This window comes from Hyposmocoma kahamanoa, unplaced genomic scaffold (genome assembly GCF_003589595.1).
Source record: "Hyposmocoma kahamanoa isolate Upper Pololo Valley unplaced genomic scaffold, ASM358959v1 81, whole genome shotgun sequence".
In the NCBI taxonomy this organism is placed as follows: domain Eukaryota; kingdom Metazoa; phylum Arthropoda; class Insecta; order Lepidoptera; family Cosmopterigidae; genus Hyposmocoma; species Hyposmocoma kahamanoa.
The window spans coordinates 8,518,026-8,540,259 of NW_020654080.1; the positions used below are offsets into that span (position 1 = coordinate 8,518,026).

At 37.3% G+C, this 22,234-nt stretch overlaps 1 protein-coding gene across 2 annotated transcripts in view; it reads left to right on the plus strand.

Moving 5' to 3' along the window:
- Positions 1-2,430, plus strand: part of LOC113234185 — a 278,589-nt gene extending 276,159 nt beyond the window's left edge. For both annotated transcript variants that reach the window (XM_026469470.1, XM_026469471.1), the window contains 3 exons: positions 233-344; positions 1,065-1,328; positions 1,672-2,430. In XM_026469470.1, the coding sequence (XP_026325255.1) occupies positions 233-344; positions 1,065-1,328; positions 1,672-1,803 (508 nt within the window). In that variant the 3' untranslated portion in view covers positions 1,804-2,430. The remainder of the gene's footprint in view (positions 1-232; positions 345-1,064; positions 1,329-1,671) is intronic.
- Positions 2,431-22,234: the final 19,804 nt, after the last annotated feature.

Below are 22,234 nucleotides of genomic sequence, written 5' to 3' on the forward strand. Positions count from 1 at the left end.
AACGTAATGCAATCTACTTTAATGATAATGTTGTAGATGTAGCTTATAACATCGCAATACAGGTGCTACTTACTTTTCTTTACCGCTCAGTCAAAATACAATAAAGATAGCTCTAGGACATTTAAGATGTAAATTCGACTCTATGTCGATTACGATAGCAACAGTCCAGAATATACTTGATTGATTGAATGTATTGATGACGAATGATGGTAATTATGATTTATGTGATCAGGTTTGCAATGGAAGGCAAGCTGCTGTTCACCCAGCCGAACGATAATAACTGGCGGAAAGGCCGCACTATCAAGCTGACTCCGATCAATGCTCTATTGGTTACTAATGGAAAGGTGAGGAAAGTATTTTTTTAATTCAAATTGATGATGGGAAGTAAAAAATAAGCTTAATGGCTAAAACGAATCCATATAGTTAATTATAGAAAAGACATGTGCCGAACAACCCCACAAGTTATTATTTGATCTAAAACTAAGGAATTCCCTGTACTATGAGTACTAGAGCAACGAAATTATCTCCAGGATACCCAGACCAGGACTAATTTAGAAATGTTCATTGCCCAAATTGTTCTACCGGGAATCGAACCAGGGATCTCCACATCCATGGCCCACAGTGCAAACAGTTGGGCAAACGAGGTCGTGGAGTGAATACTAAATATCGATTTTGATGTACTATGGATGATAAGTGAACGTGGACTAGATTAATTATGTTGGACTAGAAAAAATCGGTATTACAAACTTATTAGACGCACAACGACTGGTTTCTCTTTAAAATCATAAATTCTTAGGTTTAAATTAAATTCTATGCCACTTAAAACAATACATGGTATGTAAAACCCATTGTGTTACATCAAAATGGATTGAAATAGTACTGACATTGGCAGTTACGAGAGAAATGTCAAAGAGATTGCACTATCCTGATTTGGTAACAGCGCTTCTAATAGTGAAACGGATTCTTTTGTTAGAGACCGATAAACGAAAAGAATATATTTCTATAATAAAATCTACTTATTGAAAATCAGTTCTAACCATCGAAACTCCTTTTTTTTGTTTCAGCCAACAATTACCCATAAGATCAACGAAATGCGAGAGACAAGAGAGGCAAGAGATCGTGAAGCACGCGAAAGAGAAGGCGAAGCACTTTTCGCACGAAGTGGAGTAAGAGAGGCAGCTCTGCTTTTGGTGAGAGAGAAAGCTGGGAGATATACATTGCAACGAGAGCCACTGTTCCTTGATCGATGCGTGGTAGCCGCTGACCACGAGCCCGAACATTTTTTCGAAGTTCACGAGATTACTACTAAAGATTCTTATATTTTCAAGGTGAGTTTATGGATTTTGGATTACTACTTTTTTGTAGGTACAGACTTTCACTTATCTATTTTTAGTTTGCATCTCAATTTGTGTTTTAGATTGACAATTAAACTGATTTTAAATTATCTCTACTAATTGTTTTAATGTTGATTTTCCATCATATTCTATCTTTATGAAGATATTTTGAATACCTTACCCAAGTTGGATCAACGTGTCAAATTTTGCCTTACCGAAGCCATCCGCCCATTTCGGGTAGAGCCCTGGCCAACAGTTGGGACATGCAAAAGCTGAAGCAGAATCAAACCTTAAATTATATCTTGGTATATCTAATATAGTGATCTGACAATTTCAGGCGGAAGAAAACTCGCGCACACGCACCTGGTACAGGCAACTGCAGTACCACGCCCAGGGTGCGGGCGCATGGCGCAAGCGGCGGAACGCCCTTGCCAACATTATGATCAACCCAATGCTTACCAGAAACTGAACTATTGCCATTTCGAATAGAAGAACACTCTGTAAAAATTTCAACACGTAATCCTGAAGGGATCAGTTTTAACTAATTCTGTAAATCCTAAAAAAATATAGACAATCGTATGTGTAATTTAGTAAAAACAAGCAGAGATCGCGCGAACATTACTGATTTTTTTAAAACTCTATAAATCTAAAAAGGATACCATTTAAGCACAGAAATCGTAAACAGTTTTACTTTTCTCATAATTCTGGTAACGCACCGCACAAACATTGTTGTCCTTTATGAACTTCTAACTTATTTACGACGAACTCGCACCTGATTACCATTTAATAAATGAATAAAATGTGCCCTAAAGTTTACGTGTAATTAAGACTAGCTAACATAATTATTTAGTAATTTAGCGAAATAGCAATTAGTAATTTACATCGAATATAACAAAAATTTAGTTTTCCAAACTAACTTTGATGCTTTCCAAATAATTTGTAATGTTTTTAAGGTCTAAATAGTGATCGTTCAAATGTTATGATATCGTAATTACGTCATCAATACGTATGAACAGGTTACTGAAAAATAAAGAAAAAAGCATTTTTAAGTTTCAAATATACAGTATTCCGTTTTACAAATTAGGCATCCGTGATGAGCAATAAATATTATTATCGAATAATTATTTTTATTATTTAGTGTAAATAAAATTTTATTAAACCGTTTGCCAATAGTTGTTAGCTTTACACCAAAATATAGTTTTGTTTAACATTTACGTGCCCTATATATTATTCTATGGTCATATTACTGTCTTTGTTAATATACCTATCATATGCATATTCGTACGTAGAATAAGGCTATATGTTGTAAATAATTAACTTAATAGCTGTGATATCCCATCTATAAACTAAAAAAATATAAAAACACTAAAAAAACTGCTTCTTCTAATCATAGAATATTCACTTTTTCTTTACACATGTATTTTTTATAATGAATATTATAGCAATATCTTCCAGACTAGTCTTAAGGACTTTTTTGTGTAATAAAATATATTTAATGAGGTAAATAAATATACATAATATCGTAATTGTATTTATTGTAAGTACTTAATTACTTTAAGTTAGTTTCTATTGCTTAATTAGTAGATTTTAAAACAAAATATTTTCGTCTTTGAAAATTATTGTATTTGTTATCATTATGTTGTAGTGATTGACGGAAATAAATTAATTAATGAAATAAATTGGTGGTTTTCGTTCTTTTACCCCTTTTTTATATAAATGTAAGTGCGCATTGACCTCTCATCTCAACTGATTGAAAATGACGAAGAGGGCGACGATAGAGTATGCACGCCTAATGAATGCCTATTCACTCTCGCCTCGAAAAGGTCCAAGGAACAAGTCTGCGGGCAGGGAACTCGACTCCATAGCCTCCGCCATATAAAAGTGAACGCGTAACGCTTCATGCGAATCTTTGGAATATTCACGACATCTACAACAAGCCTGCATCTAGTCCTCCGGTGATGGAAAAGGGAAGGCGGGATTAAATCGTATAATTCCATCGCACACTCTGTGATATATCAACTTATCTGTATCAAGCAACTTTACGGCGGTGTTCAAGGCTCTGCAGCTTCGTCTCTATTAATTTCGAGTCACCTATAAGCCTCTTGGCACGCTTGTCAATGGAATCCAAGGTTGGCATACCAACCTATATATGGCTCTGCTACATATAGCAGAGCCATCCCAAAGTGGCAGCAGTACTCTAAATACAATCGGACTTGTGCTTTTGACGACTTATGAACTTATACTTGAATTGGAACGCACAATAGCTGTTCAAATATCGATATTGGATTATCGGATGACAGTAATAATTTGATAAGTACCTCTACCGTGAGATATTGGAGTTACAAATACAATATTCTTAACGGTAACAAGAAGCACTAAAATTGCCATGCACACTTGAAGCGGTCGCCTAAGGCTACACACTAATCTTGTGGTAGAGGTCCTAAGGTTGAGCGGAGGGAGTAGAAGATATGTGAAACACTTGGACTATGCATTTGATGCCGTGGACAAGGAAAATGACTCATTAAAACACACAATGTACAGTATGTGTTGACTCAGAGCATAATAATTAAATGTTCGTAGCATTTTTTTTTTTACAAAATAGAGCCTTTGTCAACTAAAAACACAAAAAAGAGCAAACATACACCAAACGCATGAAAACGCCATTGTTTTAAAAATCCTGAAAAAAGTTGAGGCAATTTATTCCGCCTGACTTTTTCAATTCCATTTTCCTGAAAGTTTCAATTGATTTGGAGTTACAAAACCAATGAAGGTATTTTCATTTGACAAAGCTGCTTCGTGGTGCTAAAAGATTGTTATCGTGAATTTGAAATGTTTTTTGAGGTCAGTTTTTGAAAACTTTCTTTATGGTGTGCTATGCTATGCACCTTTAACAAAAAGGACGGAATGTGCTCCGTTGCGTAATCTGCTGCTTATATCGGTAACGGTATGCGAGCTGATTGCGAGGCGACCATTCTTCTCCAAACTTATAGCCTTATAGACTTCATCTTGAGACTAGATGTGAAAAATGCTATCAACTCCCTCGACAGAGGCAACCTGTTAAACAAAGTAGGCCATCATCTCCCGGGACTGTACCCCTACATCTGGCAATGCTATAACTCACGAAGCTGCTCTACAATAACGAGACAATCACTTCTGAAGTCAGCGTCCAGCAAGGCGACCATTTTGGACTCGTCTTCTTCAGTAATTACACTTGAGTATAAACCAATGGTTTATTGCTTTCATGTGCCTTGCGTAAGTTATTATTATATATTTGTAAAATATCACTTTATGTGACAAGAAAGTTAATGAAAATCAGATAAAGAATTTATAATTGATTGCTCTGTGACTCAGATTTATAGGAAAACAAAATACGTCTTATAACATGGAGCTCCTCAGACCAAATGTTATATGGCATACTCCCTCATTTTCTGTATGGGAAAATAATGTTCAAGGCCGTGTGTTGTACATTTTTGTTTTTAGAAACGTCTTTTCTTGAGAAAATAACGTTTTCCCTAACTTATTAATTTGAAAAGCTACAGAAGATATTCGGTCGCATATTTATTATGAATAATTAATACTGTTTCATCTTATTAAGAGAGATAGGGCTTTTTATCTCGAACCGCATCTGCCATGTATTACGTTTATGATAGATGCTTTCTAACTAGTCAAAATTATCTAAGCTCTGAATAAAAAGCAACTTTATCTCAAAAACAGTAAGGTGCTCTTTTGATTAAATTTAAAATCGTTTAAGGTTGATTTTTAACTGACTTAAAAAAAGGTTCTCAATTCGATTTGTGCGTATGTTACGTAATTACTCCGACATTTGTAAACCGATTTCGATGATTCGAGAAGCATTTCAAGAGCGGAGAAGTAGTCAATCCTTAGAGATGGGCTATAGTAAACTCCCAGAAGTAGCTTATGATGGGACAAAGTAACTTCTAAAAACAGATGTTCTGCAGTATTGGGTGGAGGGGGTTGAGATGAAGTACTGAGGATTGCAAAAGGAATATGGCTACGAAGATAAATAATTACCCCACCGTGAGAGGAACTAGTACGGTTGTTGCGAATCAGTTGGAAACCTGGGAGACAGAAGAAGCAAGACAAGGATTTAAAAAGGTTTCGGGCACAAGAATAGCGTGAATATTTTTGTTGTCAAACGTAGCTAGCATGTCCGCATGTCCGCATAATGTGCTGGAATACTCTGCGCATTGATGTGTACTACATTAAAATTCTTAGGTACTTCTAAGAAGGTATTGTGCAGTAACTCATCAAGGGCAGGCAAACTGTGGAAGCTGTCGTCTGAAGACTCAAAAGAGCAAGACATATATCACGCACTTAGATCATTTATTGAAAAAACCATAGTTATTAATCAGTATATAAGTAGTAACAAATATTAATAATAACACTACAGCTAAAAATTAAAGAAATAAAAATGGTATATATATATATATACAGGGTGTAACAGAAAGGTGTGGTCATATTTGAAGGTCGGATTCAGTTAATGGTATGAAACTAGTTAGCAAAGTTGTTTTAGTACACACTACGTTATTTGTGGAAATTTCGCCATGAACAGTTTCGATCAGCTGATGTCATTTAACGAAAATAAATAGTCACATCACATCTCTATTGAGTATCATAATACAACCAAATTACGTAACTTGAAAAAATTGTGAAATTCAGGCATATTATTGTAAATGATAAAGTACTTAATGCCATATTCTTATTACTATGTTATAATTTACTAAATTTATTATTATTTTATTCATGTAATATGCGTGTGAACATTTAATGAAAAATAAATATTATCGATTACTTTGCCAAAATACACTACTTCATAATAAAACTATTATTTAAAACTTAGTACATAATAACGTAATATGGTTTCGTTATCTTCATATCTTCAAACATACAAAATACACAAATTTCCATTTAATATCCATTAATAAAACTAATGTCCTCTAAAAAACACATATTTAAAGTTATCTCTGTTTCTTTTTACCATATCATGTAATAATACGCATTCATCTATTGTATTTCAATGAATGAAATTTGTCTCTTTCTATCCGTCGGTACTGTTCTAACGCATGGCGGCTACCGAATCAGTTGGTATGTTTCTTCTAACGCATGACGCAATATGACGCAATTATCCGACTAATACTTCGCACCCTTACAATGAAAGTGACCCAAATCAAAAAATTTAAAAATGAGTTTATACCGTAAAACCATCTTAAAAAAATATTTTGTTACATTAGTCACACTGTGGTGAAGATGAAATTGTGCAATTAAAGCTCGAATAGCACTGATTCATAAAGGTCCCTTTCATTTTGTTCTTTCAGTTTCAAAATTCTACTCCCGCGTCGAGATATTAACGCCGCATTTATTGTTGAATCTGCATTTGCAAAGACAACACGCTGCCACTGACGGATTAGCATTTGAGCCATTTTCGTTCCGAAAATCATATTCAAAAATCGTCGAAAAAAAATCTAGTAGCAGTAGAGCTCCTTGTGAGTTCGTCCAGGGTAGTACTGCCACTTTACCGTGTTACAGTTTTGAAGGGTAAGGGTGCTGGTGAAATTACAGGCACATGGGACTTGTCAACTATGTCTCAGAGAGATGAACGCCGTAGCAGTAGCCTTCGAGCGGCAGTGCTACTGTTATGAACAGGCGTGACGCTTTCCACCGGGTACACGACTTGTTCGACCAGTCGCTTAATATTTAAAAAAAATATATTTTTTTAGTAACTTACTTTTTAAAGGGACTGACTTTTTTGTTTCGTGGACTTTCTTCTTTTTTAATTGTGAAACAGGGATCACAAAACAATATCAAGGGTTATGACATCTTGCTTAGCTGATGAACATTAAAAAGACTTAATTCTTAATACGTTGAATGATAACAAAAAAATCGTTAAAAAAAGACCTATTGGCGACTAGTTTTTGTAAATTATGTTTTTAAATTGTTGAACATTAAAATGATCAGAAACAATTTTCAGTTGTAAAGTTCCATTTTTCCTCATTATTTTCAAAGACTAATAAGGCCATCACCTTTAGTACTTCAAGAGTAATAAATAAAATAATATGAAAATGTCACAACTTGAATCTTATTTTGCGTATTCCCAAAAAGTTGAAATTTTGTATTGGGACACTTTCATCGTAAAGGTGCAACCTGAAGGTCGGCAAACGTCAAGAAATTAGTTTTGATCGTTGACTACGAATTAATTATTATAATTTTCATCACTTGCTTGGAAATGAAAATATCGTGAGAAAACTTGGATTTCGGAGATAATTGCCGAAATCTTCAAAGATGCGAGAATGTCAAGTCTCCAACCATTACTTACTATGCAAGTGTAGTGGACTAAACCTTGTGCAAAAAATAGTACTTTACTAACTTACATACGTCTATTGCTGAGCACACGTTTCTAACAACAGGTTTACGCTTAATTTGACTTATCTACACACGACAACTTTCTGTGTATGGGTTTATTACATGGTGAAATTGAAATAATTAACATCCGTTGAACCTATTAAGGTTCTTACTTCCTAATAATATCTACTCATCTAAAGAAATATTTTAGAATAGTTTAAATTAGCAATAGTGTAAAACCATAAAAAATCTTACCTAAATAAACAAAGTATCAAGATTAGTCGCCTTGCGTACGCGATACGTAATCGTAGCGAAGTCACAAGCCTTTGGCGGCAACTTTGGCGGCAAAAATATCACCTTTGATTTTCGCCGCCAGCATTTTGATTTTATACATCGTGATGTGGAGTAGTGAATTAATGTTAGACTCGTTTCGGAGGTCGTGGATTCGAATGTCATAGTTGACTGGCTCTATGGTGTAGGTTAGAGTGTTAGGCTTTCGTTTCGGCGGTCGTGGATTTGATTCCCATAGTTGACTGCCTCCATGGTGTAGTGGTTAGTGTGTTAGGCTTTCGTTTCGGATGTCGTGGGTTTCCGATGGGTGACTGCCTCCTTAGTGCAGTATATCCGTAATCACCCAGTCAGTTCTTGCGTTGTGTGGAAGTGGTACGGGTGATGGTCAGAGTTATGTTTACAAACAAAGACGTATGCAGTGCAACGTTGAAGGTCGTAGATACGTAGGATATAGGTATTCGTTTAATGTGTATGTAATGATGTAATTTGTATCATGAGAAGGATCTTATTTGAAAAGGATGGTAATAATTTTAATTTCATCCTGTAGGTACATTATGAAAACGTTACCCTATATTCCAAAATTTGCGTTTCAGTCGGCGTCCTTTGATGTGCCGCCGCCGCCGCTAAGGCAGAGGCACTATTTTTTTATTTTTTGTAACAGTCTGTAATTGCCGTTTGCGTTGTGAGGACTAAATAGGTGTCATCGTTTTGTTTGTGTCTCGTTTTTGTGTTTATTTAAACTATGTCACGCTTAAGCAATAGTGATTACTATGAGATGATGTTGTGCGTAGGCGCAGCCGATGGGAGCTTGCGCCAGGCTCGCCAAATGTATTGGGCAAAGTTTATTGATGGCGTCCCAGAAAATCGACGTCGACCATTTCCTACTCTGGAATGCTTCAGGAAGATGGTTATGAGACTTCATAATAGTGGATCGTTCCGTGGTTCCAGTTCTGAAGGCCGGCCGAGTTCACGAGACCCAGAATTCGAGGCAGATGTTTTGGAACATTTTCTCGGCAATCCAAAGACAAGTACTCGTCGTGCTGCGGCAGCCTTTGGTGGTGTGAACCATATGAGTGTGTGGCGTGTGCTACGGGATGATGGCCAGCACCCATACCATTTTCAAAGAACGCAGGAGCTGTTACAAGCGGACTATGATCCACGTTTGGCATTTTGCCGCTGGTACCGCGACCAGATTGGGAGGTCTCCCGACTTCGCTTCGTCGGTACTGTGGACAGACGAGGCGTCATTTACGCGTGCGGGCATTATCAATATGCATAATGAACATTTTTGGACTCATTTGAATCCCCGCGTATCAAGGGAATCAAATTTTCAACACCAGTGGCGGATTAACGTGTGGGCTGGTATAATAGGTTGTGCCGTCATCGGTCCAGTGTTTTTGCCGGCAAGTCTGAATGGGGCCAATTATTTAAGATTCCTAACAGAAGACTTGGATGACGTTCTGATGGCCCTGCCAGTGACACAATACGTGAGACTCGTGATGGAACACAGGATGACTTTCCAGCACGATGGAGCACCCGCACATTTTGCTCGAAATGTACGTTCCCATCTGAACGACCGTTTCCCGCAGTGGATTGGGCGGGGAGGTCCTGTACCCTGGCCAGCGCGGTCCCCAGACTTGACACCGCTCGATTTTTTTTTATGGGGTCATATAAAAAATATTGTTTATGCGGAGTCCTGTGAAAGCGCAGAAGAAATGAGGCAGCGGATCGAAATGGCATTTAGTCAAATCACTCGGCAGATGCTTCAAAGAGTAGAGCAGTCTCTGTACCGACGCACGGAAATATGCATATTGCATGGAGGTCGGCATTTTGAACCTTACCTGTAAATGTGTGAAATGTTCCAGCAGTGCGTGCATTGATTGTACTTATTATTCAAAATTATCGTAAACAAGTCAATATTTCGTACATTGTACAACAGTGAATTACAATTCGTAGGAAATTCATTAAAACGTGTATGAATTGAACAGTAGGTAAGTACCAATTAAAAAAGTATCCACTATTGTAAAATTGTCGCAAATAAATGTATTAATACTAAACTATGTAGAATGTGTATACGATGAAGGCGTGCGTAACTACGGGCTTAATAAGTAAATAAATATTTTTTAAATTGTATGTAAATAAGTACGTACGCGTACCTAGGTATGGCATAAAATAATATTATTAGAAATAATTCGATTTTTCTAGGTATTTAAAGATTTTGTTACTTAATATTAACGTATTATCAACATATTGAAATCATGTTTTTACAATGGCATTTCAATTGTAGTCAGCTGTTCTTTCGCCCCGCCCAGGTTTCATGAATGAATTTGTGAAGTCGTAGTAACGTAGCTAGCAATAGAGTTGTGACGCAGTGGTTGTTTCGGACAATCACTATTTATACAAACATAATTAAACTTATATCAACATTAAAAGTCACTTATTTTTATTTGATATTTTGCACACAGGGTCTAAATCAAGTGTACATTTGGGTCCTTTAATATGACCACACCTTTCTGTTACACCCGGTATATATATATATATATATATATATAGATTCCTTACCCCATGTGGTTTTGATGGCGTCCGAATTCCTTTTGTGAACACAGTTAGGAATTTGGGGGGTAATTTTTGATAAATGTCTGACTTGGAAGCTGCACGTTGTTGAGGTTAGCAAGAAGGTGTTTGGTGCGCATTTTTCCCTGAGAAGGTTTAAAAACTTTTCGCCCACTAAAACTAAAATTACTTGGCCCAGAGCATTCTTCAACCGATACTGGACTACGCCGATGGTTGCTACCCGGATTTGTCAGTCACTCTGCTCAATAAATTGGAACGGCTATATGTGTGTGAGGTTCATTTTTAAAAAGGTAAATTTGACCACGTCTCCCAGTTTCGTGCACAACTTAAATGGCTACCCATCCCCCAGTGTAGAGATCTTCATATTCTTTCCCTTCTTTACTCAATTCTATCCCTTTACGCCTTCTTATCTCAAAGATCACTTTACTTTCCACTCTTCTACACTGTGCCGTCCCCTTCGCCCTCCCATACCTCTAATTTTTATTCCAACTCTTTTACCGTTTCTGCGATCAGACTGTGAAATTCTCTCCCTGAATCGGTTCAAGGTTCCCCTTCTCTTGATTCCTTCAAACGACGTGTCAAGGATCACGTCCTCAAATCCTAAGTTTTGTCTTTTTCTCCACTATCCTTTCATATATTTTTTATACTTATTATTTCATTTTTCTTTTTCCTTTTAAAGTATATAAGCATTTAATATTATTATTTATGTATTGTTATGTATTAATAATATTTGTATGGATATTTCTATCTACGTATATGAGTTTATTAATAATTATTCTATAGTGTACTTATAATGATATTCTTTGGTTGCGCCCCTTTTGCATATCCCAAATTTCTATCCTAAGGTTGCCTGGAAGAAATTGCTACATAGCAATAAGGCCGCCTGTTGCACATTATCTTACTGTCTTTATACCTAAGTTACTTTATTGTATTTTAACTGTAATTTCATGAGCAATAAAGAATATTTCATTCATTCATGTGGTATTGTTGTAATTATGGTCCGACGTATAGGATCTGGCGGCAGAGGCTGGCTGTAAGGGGATAAGGTTGGAGACCAGTAAGGACAGTGGCCCACGCGCTCACCTATGCAGAGCGAGGCTAACATCGAGTTAACGGACCGTGTAGGGTCTCGATGTTAGGTGCCATAAATACATACACGTATGGTTTCATGTGGAAGTAGCTAGTGGAGCTAACATGTACTTTATACGAACAGCGGCGGCTAGAGCGGTCTAGTAGTAGTCCGGCCCACTGGCGGCTGAAGGCCGAGTACTTTATACGAACAGCGGCGGCTAGAGTTGTCTAGCAGTAGTTCGGTTCACTGGTGGCCGAAGGCAGAGTACTTTATACGAACAGCGGCGGCTAGAGTTGTCTAGCAGTAGTCCGATTCACTGGCGGCTGAAGGCCGAGTACTGTATACGAACAGCGGCGGCTACATCTGTCTAGCAGTAGTTCGGTTCACTGGCGGCTAAAGTGGATAGCTGTAGCCAATATATATAGATAAAGTACTAGAGGTTAAAAGGTAGAAATTGAGTCATTCGCAATAGTCTAGTAGACACCAATGCAAGTAAATCATCCGTTACCAATGATAATGATAATGTGTGTAATTGTACGTATTCTCAATACAATGTCGTGTACGCCGCGGTGCGAAGCATGTGTATTATCTTATGTAGGAAAAATATATATCCTTGTTATGGTGTCACGACAAACGTAACGTTCAAATCCGGAATGCAGTAATGCTCAAATTACACCTTGGCGGTAGAACTAGGTAAGATGGCAGCGCTTCCCTGGATAAACTTTGTCACAAAGAGCCCTGCTGTTACAAAAGTCACAATCTAATCTAGCAAAAATTAATCTAGGCTCTTGTTTGCAAAGATTTGTAAGTTTATATGGTTAAACTTGGGTATTTCGCTTTAGTTTAGTTTACTTTCATAAACTAATTACTTACAACCACACGATGTGAGATACAATAATAAATAGGTCTTGTCAAACCTAGTTTTACTACAGCCACTAATGGCGTCGTCGTTCAGCTTACACTGGAAATATGTTTTTAAAGCTGGGAGCTAACGTATCTAACTAGATAAACGTGATCCACCACTTATGAAAGGTCTGTAACACATCAGAACTCGAAAATTACCACATGCCTTGTTACAGGAAACTAAGTTAGGAAACTTCCCACATTTCGCTTCAACGCAACTTATCCACTCAAGTTCTATATAATTCATGTTCAACCTTTGCCCTTATAATAATTATAAAAGACGTGTGTGTAACTAATACTCTTTCTACAAAATTTTAACGAACATTTGCTTTCGCATTCTAGACAAAAATTTAAAATCACTCTTAATGTTAGGTGGTTAAGGTTGATAGGGTTGCGAAAAATAAGTCAGGTAGCTGTAAATTCCGCGTGTCCCGATTACGGAAGAGGGTAGTTCAAAATTACACGTTTCTAACTTTATTTTAGTTAGTGTGTTGGAGGTGAAGTTTTAATCAAATGCCTCACCGCTCCTTATTGACTCTCTACTTAATTTGGTTCATTTAGTAAGTAGATTTTGCTGGAATTACAGTCTATCCGTTTTATTCCATTGGAACGTTTGTTTGGTCAAGCTTTTTCATGTGTATTCATAACTGTTTTAGTAAATACAAAGACTAATAGACGCAAAGAAAACAAATTTCGACCAGACGGAACGCGAACCAGCGTCTGTTGCCTTAACGTGGCTACTGGTCTGCCAGCTGAGCTACGAGTCCGGGTAGCAGATCTTACGATTTTATTTATGCGCTTGTTCTATTGGGTTTAAATGGCTTGTTTTTACTTTCTAGTGACGGAACGAACTAGTCGTCTGTCTGGTGGTAAGCTATACGCCTGTCCATAACAGTTGCAGTGCCACTTAGAGCTTTAAATCGTAAAGATCCGAGGGGCATTGACACTGCACCTGTCACCCTGAGACATAAGTTGGCTAAACCCTTGTTCCTGTAATTTCACTAGCACCCTTACCCTTAAAAACTGGAACGTAATAATTCTCACATTAGGTTCTACCCTGGACGAACTCTTTCATAAAGAGCTCTACTGCTATTACTTTTTTGTCGTAGCGTCACCTGTATGAGCTTATTAAGGTTTCTTCGGTTATCTTTGCATCAAAAATAATAACAAATTGTTGGAGTATTTTCACAAAAAGTAGATGAATATCATGTCAGGAAAAACATTTAGAAAAACTTTCACAGGTGACTAGGTTTCGGAAAAAAATCCGATAAAAGGTTAACTTCATCTGTTCTCATCTATTCTAACATGTTGCTATCCTGTTTACCCTGCTGCAACTGAACTACTGCTCGTGGTTAGGACAGTCTACAACTAATCGTCCAGGGTTACGTGCATCCGCTTTGGATCACCTATTGATGCTTGTTTAGCTCTGTGGATTCACAGCCATATTTAAAGATGCACTTTGCGTAGTCCTATTTCGACGTGTGTAAAACTAGCTAGCTAACTCCCGCTTATTTAGTTGTTTGCTCTCGAGACATTTACTGTGTTATTGTACTGTACTTAAACACTTTTCAGTGATAAATTAAGTGATCATCTTCGTAACTGGTCTCCTCTGACCGCCACCGCGCCAAAGAAACCGCCACGCGTTTCACCATATTTGTTGGAGACACCTAACTTAGACGTTTTCTGGAAGTTCAGGAAGAACGCTGCTAAGGACAACATACGAGCACGAAGCCCACGTGTAAGGTCAGTGTAATACTTGCTTGCTAATACTTCAGTTGTTCAGCACTCCTTATAACTGCCGATTCATCCCTCTCCAGGCGTTCCTATCCATACAGTCCCCTTCTAGTCTTAAAAGCGTCACAATGAACGAACCACCTATCAATACGTTTGTGTGCGGCGCGTACGGTCGTAAAGCTTGACTGCCGCGCTGGTACACCAAAAAATAAAGATCAGTAACAAATGCATAGAAAAATTCATAAGATCTGCTGGTTCGGTCTGTAGCTCAGTTGGTAGAGCGGTATGCCTGGTAAGGCACAGACGTAGATTCGAGTTCTGTCAGATCGCAGGAATCATCTATTCCCGGTAGTTCCATGTACCCGGTAGTTCGAGGTGAAAAATTGTAACCTTAACATGTCATAATTATTCTCATTAGTTCCATGTAATTTTAAACTATTTTTACACCTGACTTTTCTTCCTCATCAGATTTTTAGAAGTTCATTAATCTCATTTTCAAGATGACAAATATTTTAAAGAGTCTATAAACGCAGAACTTGCGATAACATTTTTTTGTTTGATCTTTGTATTAATAATTACCCTTATGGTAGTGACACCAATTAACCATATCCGATTATCCCGTGACGGAGCGAAGAATTATCTACCTACAACAGTTGCAGTGCCAATCAAGAATATAATCGCAAAGATCTGAAGGGCACTGCCACTGCACTCGTCGCACTGAGCCGTAATGTCTGACAAGTCCTGCAGTTATACCAGCACATAAGGGCGCGTTCCCATTATATTGTGACGACAGACAGTCGTGCAGTTTAAAGTGTCGTGGCTTGAGTATTTAATTGAAGTTGAAACACATAGAACAATACAATTAATTACCGTTCAAGACTTTGCCTTACGACGACAGAATGTCGTGACAATGGGAAGACCTAGACCGACAGTCCTTTGACGATAAATAAAACATCACGATAAAAATGTGACAACAGATAAATCGCAGCTTCAAGCGATTCTGTCGTGCAAAAGACAAGGCGGCCGCCGCGAATCGATAACTTGTCACCGCGACCTAGTGCGTACAGCTAGACACGACAGTCGTTCAACGATAAAATAAACGTCCACGATACAGTCACGACAGATAGTCGTGATAAGGGAACAGGATAGATGCGACAGTCGTCCAACGTTAAATAAAACGTTGCGACATAATGGGAACGCGCCCTAATTGCATGGCGGCAGAAGTAGGTATGGTGGAAGTACTTGGACGGCACTTTTTGGTATGTACTTGTTCTTATAAGTACGGTGGAGGTATCACAAGGAGCACTACTACACTACACAGAAAGCAATACTAAACAGAAAGCAATATGTGAGTGAGACGGTTAATGACGGTAATGACGGAAGTTATGAGTTTATTTTTTATCTAAATAAAAGGCTTTTAAAACAAAAAAGTACCTACAAAACCGTTCAGAAAATATTACAGCCACACTAGGCAATAAATTAGATACGCTTAAACGAACCAACAAAGTTGGCAACTTAAAAGCAATATGGTAGATTGGATGCAAATTAATTCAATAACTATTAGTTACGCTCTGTTTTCAAAAGATAACAAACTGAAATCATTTACATGGACTTGGAACAGGTAGTTATTGTATCTAATCAAATATGTTTTTGGGTGCCTACAATTATGTAAACATGTATAGTAATTGAAATTTGAAGCAAGCTGAAGTTTTTTTTATCGTGCGCCCGGTGGCAAGTAATACTTAGCTTACTTCCTACTTCCATAGCAGTTGCAGTGCCACACAGACCTTTATCGCAAAGATCTGAGGGGCACTGCCACTTCGCCCGTTAACCTGAGACATAAGTTGACAAGTCCCATATGCCTGTAATTTCACCAGCACCCTTACCCTTCAAAACCGGAACGCAATAATGCTCACGTTATTGTTTAGCGACAGAAATTGATAAGGCAGTACTGTCCTGGACGAATTACAAAGAACGACAAGTCTCAAAACTCAGTGGGCTGGCCATATTTGTCGAAGAACCGATAACCGATTGGGGAAAAGTGTTCTTGAGTGGAGACCACGGCTCGATACGCTCTTGCGATAGTGTTGGACACCTTCTGGCCAGATGGAGTGAAGATTTGCCAAAGGCTGCTAGCATCAGTAGAATGCGGCAAGCTGAGGACCTGGCGTAATGGCGCATATTAGGAGAGGCCTATATCTAGCATTGGACTGCTAAAGGCTGATGATGAATTTCGATACGTATATACCATCATCATATCAGCCGGAAGACGTCCACTGCTGAACATAGGCCTCCCCCAAAGATTGCCAGACTAGCCGGTCGGACGCGACATGCATTCATCGGTTACCCGCCGCCCTTACCAGGTCATCTAGTAGGGAGCCGTGTCATTGAACGCCTTCCGGTTTGTGGTTTCCATTCGAAAATCTTTCTGCCCTAGCGGCCGTCACTTCTATGAGCTATGTGCCCTGCCCACTGCCACTTCAACTTGTCAATCCTTTGAGTTATTTCGGTGACTTTCGTTCTTATACGGATCTCCTCATTTCTGATTTGATCACGTAGAAAAATGCCGAGCATTGCTTGCTCCATAGCTCGTTGAGTGATTTTGAGCTTTTTTATCAGGCCCATAGTAAGTAACCAAGTCTTAGAGCCATAGGTCATCTCTGGCAACACGCTGCTACGTGTATATACCACCGTTAAATGATTTAATTGGCTATTCAACTAACGGCCCAGGTAGAAAATAGAAGTAAATTTAAGCGTCGGATTTGGCAAGTCATTAAACATCGACACGCTGTACGAATTACATTCTGTTAAACGGAACTTGGAGGCAAAAAATGGCGCCTTCACTGAAATACTTAGGTTGTTTGTTGAATGGCTGATTAAACATATGTATCTAGGCGCACGTGATTCTAGAGTAAAAATTTTCAACACCAACATAGCATTTAATTATAGTTTTAGAAAAATAGTGTCATTTTTAGAATTAAAAATTAAGATTCATAACATTATAAATGATTATGATGTAGTTATAAGCGAACAGTTGAGTGGTATACTTAAATGGTTCGTCTGCATTTCATGTCAAAAATATCAGAACAATATCTAAAATTATATACCATCAAACGTTGACAAGAAGCACAATCTTGCTCATAAACGTAACCGCAATTGTTGTAAATTTGCTTGCTAACTAAAATTAAATTTGGGATTTAGTGAGAATTCTAGATGTCGAAGTACAGAAACGCCTAGATTAATAATTTCAGCAAGTTATCAAAAGGTAAAATTGCTTTTTTAAATGCTTGGGCGCTATTTTTTGTCTTGCTCTTTTTTATAATAGGGGTTAAAGTATGAAATTGCCGATTTGTACTGAAAATCTAAATTGTTTATTTTTTAAATTTTTAACAAATTTATTTAATCAAAATAGTTGCCATTATTATCTATACATTGCTGCCATCTAATGGGAAGGTTATTAATGCCTTTGCGATAGAACTCCGACGATCTAGACTGCACAAACTGTGTGAAAGCATTTTGTACTGTCTCCTGGGAAGAAAACTTCTTGTCACGTAGATAATTGTCCAAATCACGAAAAAAAAAATGGTAGTCCGTTGGAGCAAGGTCTGGTGAATACGGAGGATGACGAATGGTTTCTAACTGCAGTTCCTGAAGGGTCAAAATGGTTTCTCGTGCTGTGTGAGGTCTCGCGTTGTCGTGGAGCAATAATGGTGAAGATCGATTCATGAGTCGGGGCTGTTTTACTGCTAGTTTTGTCAACATGGTTCGGAGTTCGGCACAATAGACATCTGCCGTTATTGCTTGACCAGATCGGAGAAAACTATAGTGAATAACACCATGCTGAGACCACCAAACAGTTACCATTACCTTTTTATTGGTAAGTTTTGCTTTAGGACACTGTTGTGGCATTTGACCTGGGGTCAGCCTTTGCATTTTTCTTTTCCGGTTATCATAAAGAATCCACTTTTCATCACATGTTACAATTCGATCCAATATTCCTTCATTTCTGTACCGGTTCAACAAGGCAACACAAGTTTCAACACGCGTTTCTTTCTGCAGATCAGTCAAATCATGAGGCACCCATTTTTCGTATTTTTTTATTTTATTGATTTGACGCAAGTGAGTCAATATTGTGGGTAAGGTAACGTTAAACCATGCCGCTAATTCCTGGGTAGTTTGACTAGGATCGGCTTCCACTATCTCTCTTAATTCATCGTTATTCACCTGTGTGGGCGGTCTTCCTCGTGGCTCGTTCTTTAAGTCGAAATTTCCATCACGAAAGCGTTTAAACCAAAATCGCACGGTGCGTTCATTAGTAGACCCCTCTCCAAACGCAGCATTGATATTGCGGGCTGTTTCTGCCGCGTTAGTTCCGCGTCGGAACTCGTATTCAAAAATCACTCGAATTTTCGCAGTATCCATCTTTCTTGTCTAAATTGAATAACAAAAACAATTGAAAGTCGATATTCAAATGTTTCAAATTTAAAAAAAAAAATCACAGAAACCATTTGAAAAAAGTTTCATTCGAAAACCTCAAACCATGAAGATTCTATGAAAATTCAAAGACCCTATTGCAATAAAACGGCAATTTCATACTTTAACCCCTAATACATAATTAATAGGTAAATAAATATATAATATGCCAGACAACTGCATCAATAATCTAGTCTTAAACTAGGAAATTTTTATGAGTACCAGAGCAACGGAATTCACTCCAGAGCACTACGCAGAACACCCAGACTAGAATCAACTTAGAAAAATTCATTTCCCGAATTGATCCATCGGGAACCACACCCGGGGCCTCCCAATCCAGGGCATGCAGTGAAAACCGTTGCATCACTGAGGTCGTCATCTATATAATAGCGTCGTACATATTTATTTAAAAAGTCGTCAGAGTATATTTCGTAACTGGTCTAAGCGGAAATGTACGATAAAACATTGAAAAAAGTTTATATTCCCCAACAAAACCCAAAAAAGGCAACGTTCCGATATTTTTCATGACCAACCATCGACCGATAGTTTATTTTATGACGTTATAAAATTCAAATTACAACAAGCTCTGTGACCTTTTATCGGCATAATAAAGAGGAGTATCCCTCGTAAAAATAATTTTATGTGTCCCAAGTCCGGATGTGTAGGGTTGATGAAACAAAACTTTGCAGTTACTCGTTTAGATTGTTGGATATTTTTGTTTATTGCCGGAATTAACGAGGTTTTCTTGCCATTAAGACGATAATAAAAATTACTTCTATGAGCGATACCACATAATGCATGGCGTCGGCGTTACGACAACTAAGCCGTGACGCTGCGTTGTATGGCATGTAATTACTACATGCCATAATATGGTGCGTTAATACGGCGCAGATGCAGTATGCGTGTGCTTCGTCTTGTCCGAATACGAAGCCAGGATACGAAGCGAGGAGGGGTAATGCAGCGCGTAAGTAAGCGGTGCGCGACCACGGAAGAAAAAAAAAACAATGGAAGAGCCTTGTATTTAATTGTATGTAAGCGTTATATAAAGTATATAAATAATTTTGTCATATTGTAATTATATTTTTGTAATATTAAAGAGTGTATTTGGTCATGTGTATTATTTCCGTTGCTACATTGTTAGGTTGGCAGCGCTAGTAACTTTCATTGATGGCACCACAGTACCTTTTGTTGGTGGCGCCAAAAATGCAGCCCTACCAAAAACCCCCACTATACTGCTTCGTTTCTTAATTTGTGATACTCGAGTGCTTAACATTCTGTTTGTTGGAGTCTCGGAGGACAGTATCTCTCATTTTAATTTTCCGTGCCATATTATCGTGCAAACTGTACAATCGTAATAGTCTTTATATTAATAAACGAAAAAACAAGCAGTTGGAATTTTATTTCTGGAACTTCCTAATACATAAGCTTCGATTACTATCGGAACCGCTGTCGACAGAACGCACACAATCAAATGATAAACACTACGAAAACTTGATTATGATTGGTAGTAGTTACGACGTTTTGATTTTATATTGAAATTTTATTCAACGTGCTGCCATCTTACCGCCAGTAGCTGGACTACGACGAACGATTGACATCTGAATCAATTGGATAAACAGAAAATTGAAAATTTATTAAAATAAGACTTATCAATGATATGAAATACTACTACGGGTAAATTATACTTACCTAAACTTTAAGGAAGTATTTGGTACTTGGTGCAACGGGCTGGTGTCCGCAATTCGACGACAAAGCGCCTATTTGTTTTAAGGAAGTAACACAAATAGAAAACCTCCCGCTGAAACCCTTGAACAATTAAAGATAAAAAGAAATTATTCAAAAGAGAACAAAGTAGATGTTACTTAGAATTACAAAATTTTTCTTCTAAATGTAATACCAAAGTGAAGTATTGCATTGGCCAAAAAAAAATCGTGCGATATCGAAGTATACATTCGAAACTTTTAAAAAATAACTATTGATTATGTTGGTCTTTTTCATGTTTTGGGTAATTTTAGAATTCCCCTTTCATAAAAATTCCTCTTTTATTTATAAAATACTATATAAGTGTTTATATAAGTATACATAAGTGTTTAATAATATATAATATATAATGTGTTTAATAATACATAAGTTTGATAGTCTCTTCGTTATCCAAGTTATATCCATTTCAAAGAATTTTGTAAAGATTGAAAGAAAGGAAATGATAATTTGAAGGTGCTTTGTCGGTGGATGAGGTAATAAATACACCTGTTTTTCTTTTTTTTAATAGAATTTTATCTTTATAGATATGCCACCTCTTTTGATTCATACCGAGGTGTTACAATCTAGGTATAGCTAATATCACTACGGTTATACTACACCCTGGCTTTCTTAGATAAAGGACTGGCTTAGATGCTGTTCCATGTGCCTATTGCACACATTGTTAAGTTCGGAATCTGTTGTCTTCACACACTCACTTCAACCATGCTCCATTATCACCATGGTAAACGATTTCTGTTGTCGCACATGTCACACAGTTTGGTGAAGGAACCTTTAACATCTAATATGCGAACTTGTTCCTAGGAATGCCCCTACACCTTATTTTCATATGTACATATATCGATAATATATAACTAACCTAACAATAGTTTTAGACGATTATGTTAATATGTGTGTGGTGTAGCGTTATCATGATGACATACGATACCTTTTCGATTCACCAGTTCTGGGCGTTTTTCATATAAATTTAAAACTTTCTCGGAGAAAAACTACAAAAAGTCACAATTAATACAAGGTAAATACAAACAAAAGGTTCTGCTTATTTCTAACAGAAATTTCTACCTGGAGACCTAAATACAAGACACTATAACTAAAAGAACGGACTTACATGCACAATACAACAAAAAAAATGTAATATAAAAATAATATAATAACATTAAATTATAATATACTGTATAATACTTAGATAAATACATATTTCATAGTGTAATACCCAAGATATGGATGGAATAGTAGATAATAATGGTTTTTAACTCTAACTTTAAAAATAGCTAACGATCTTAAAATAACTTAGACAAAATTATCCAACCAAACCAACTATTTGTACAAAATGAATACATTTTTGAAGCATACACTCATAGCCCCGCACTGGAGAAACCCTGAATCGCGAGTGACATGGACACACATGAGAAAAATAAAAGTAGGCGTTACAAATATTTCTCCCGGCCCGGGAATCGTACCCAAAACCTCTGGCGGACCTGTAAAGCAGCAAATGAGGGAAGTCCTTAAATCGTCTTCGCACTCAGGTAGGAGGCTGTAGAGACACGATGTGTAAATGGGGTTTATAGGATACTTTAATTTTCCTGCTAAAATATGATGTTACTCAACGAAAACGATGGCGCCATTTTATAGGTTTTTTCGCTGAGAAATAATTTTAAATCTCGTTTTTCTTTGTGGCTTTTAGCTAGACAAGTTTATTTTATAGTTCACGTTAAATAAGACTTCTTAGATATTTC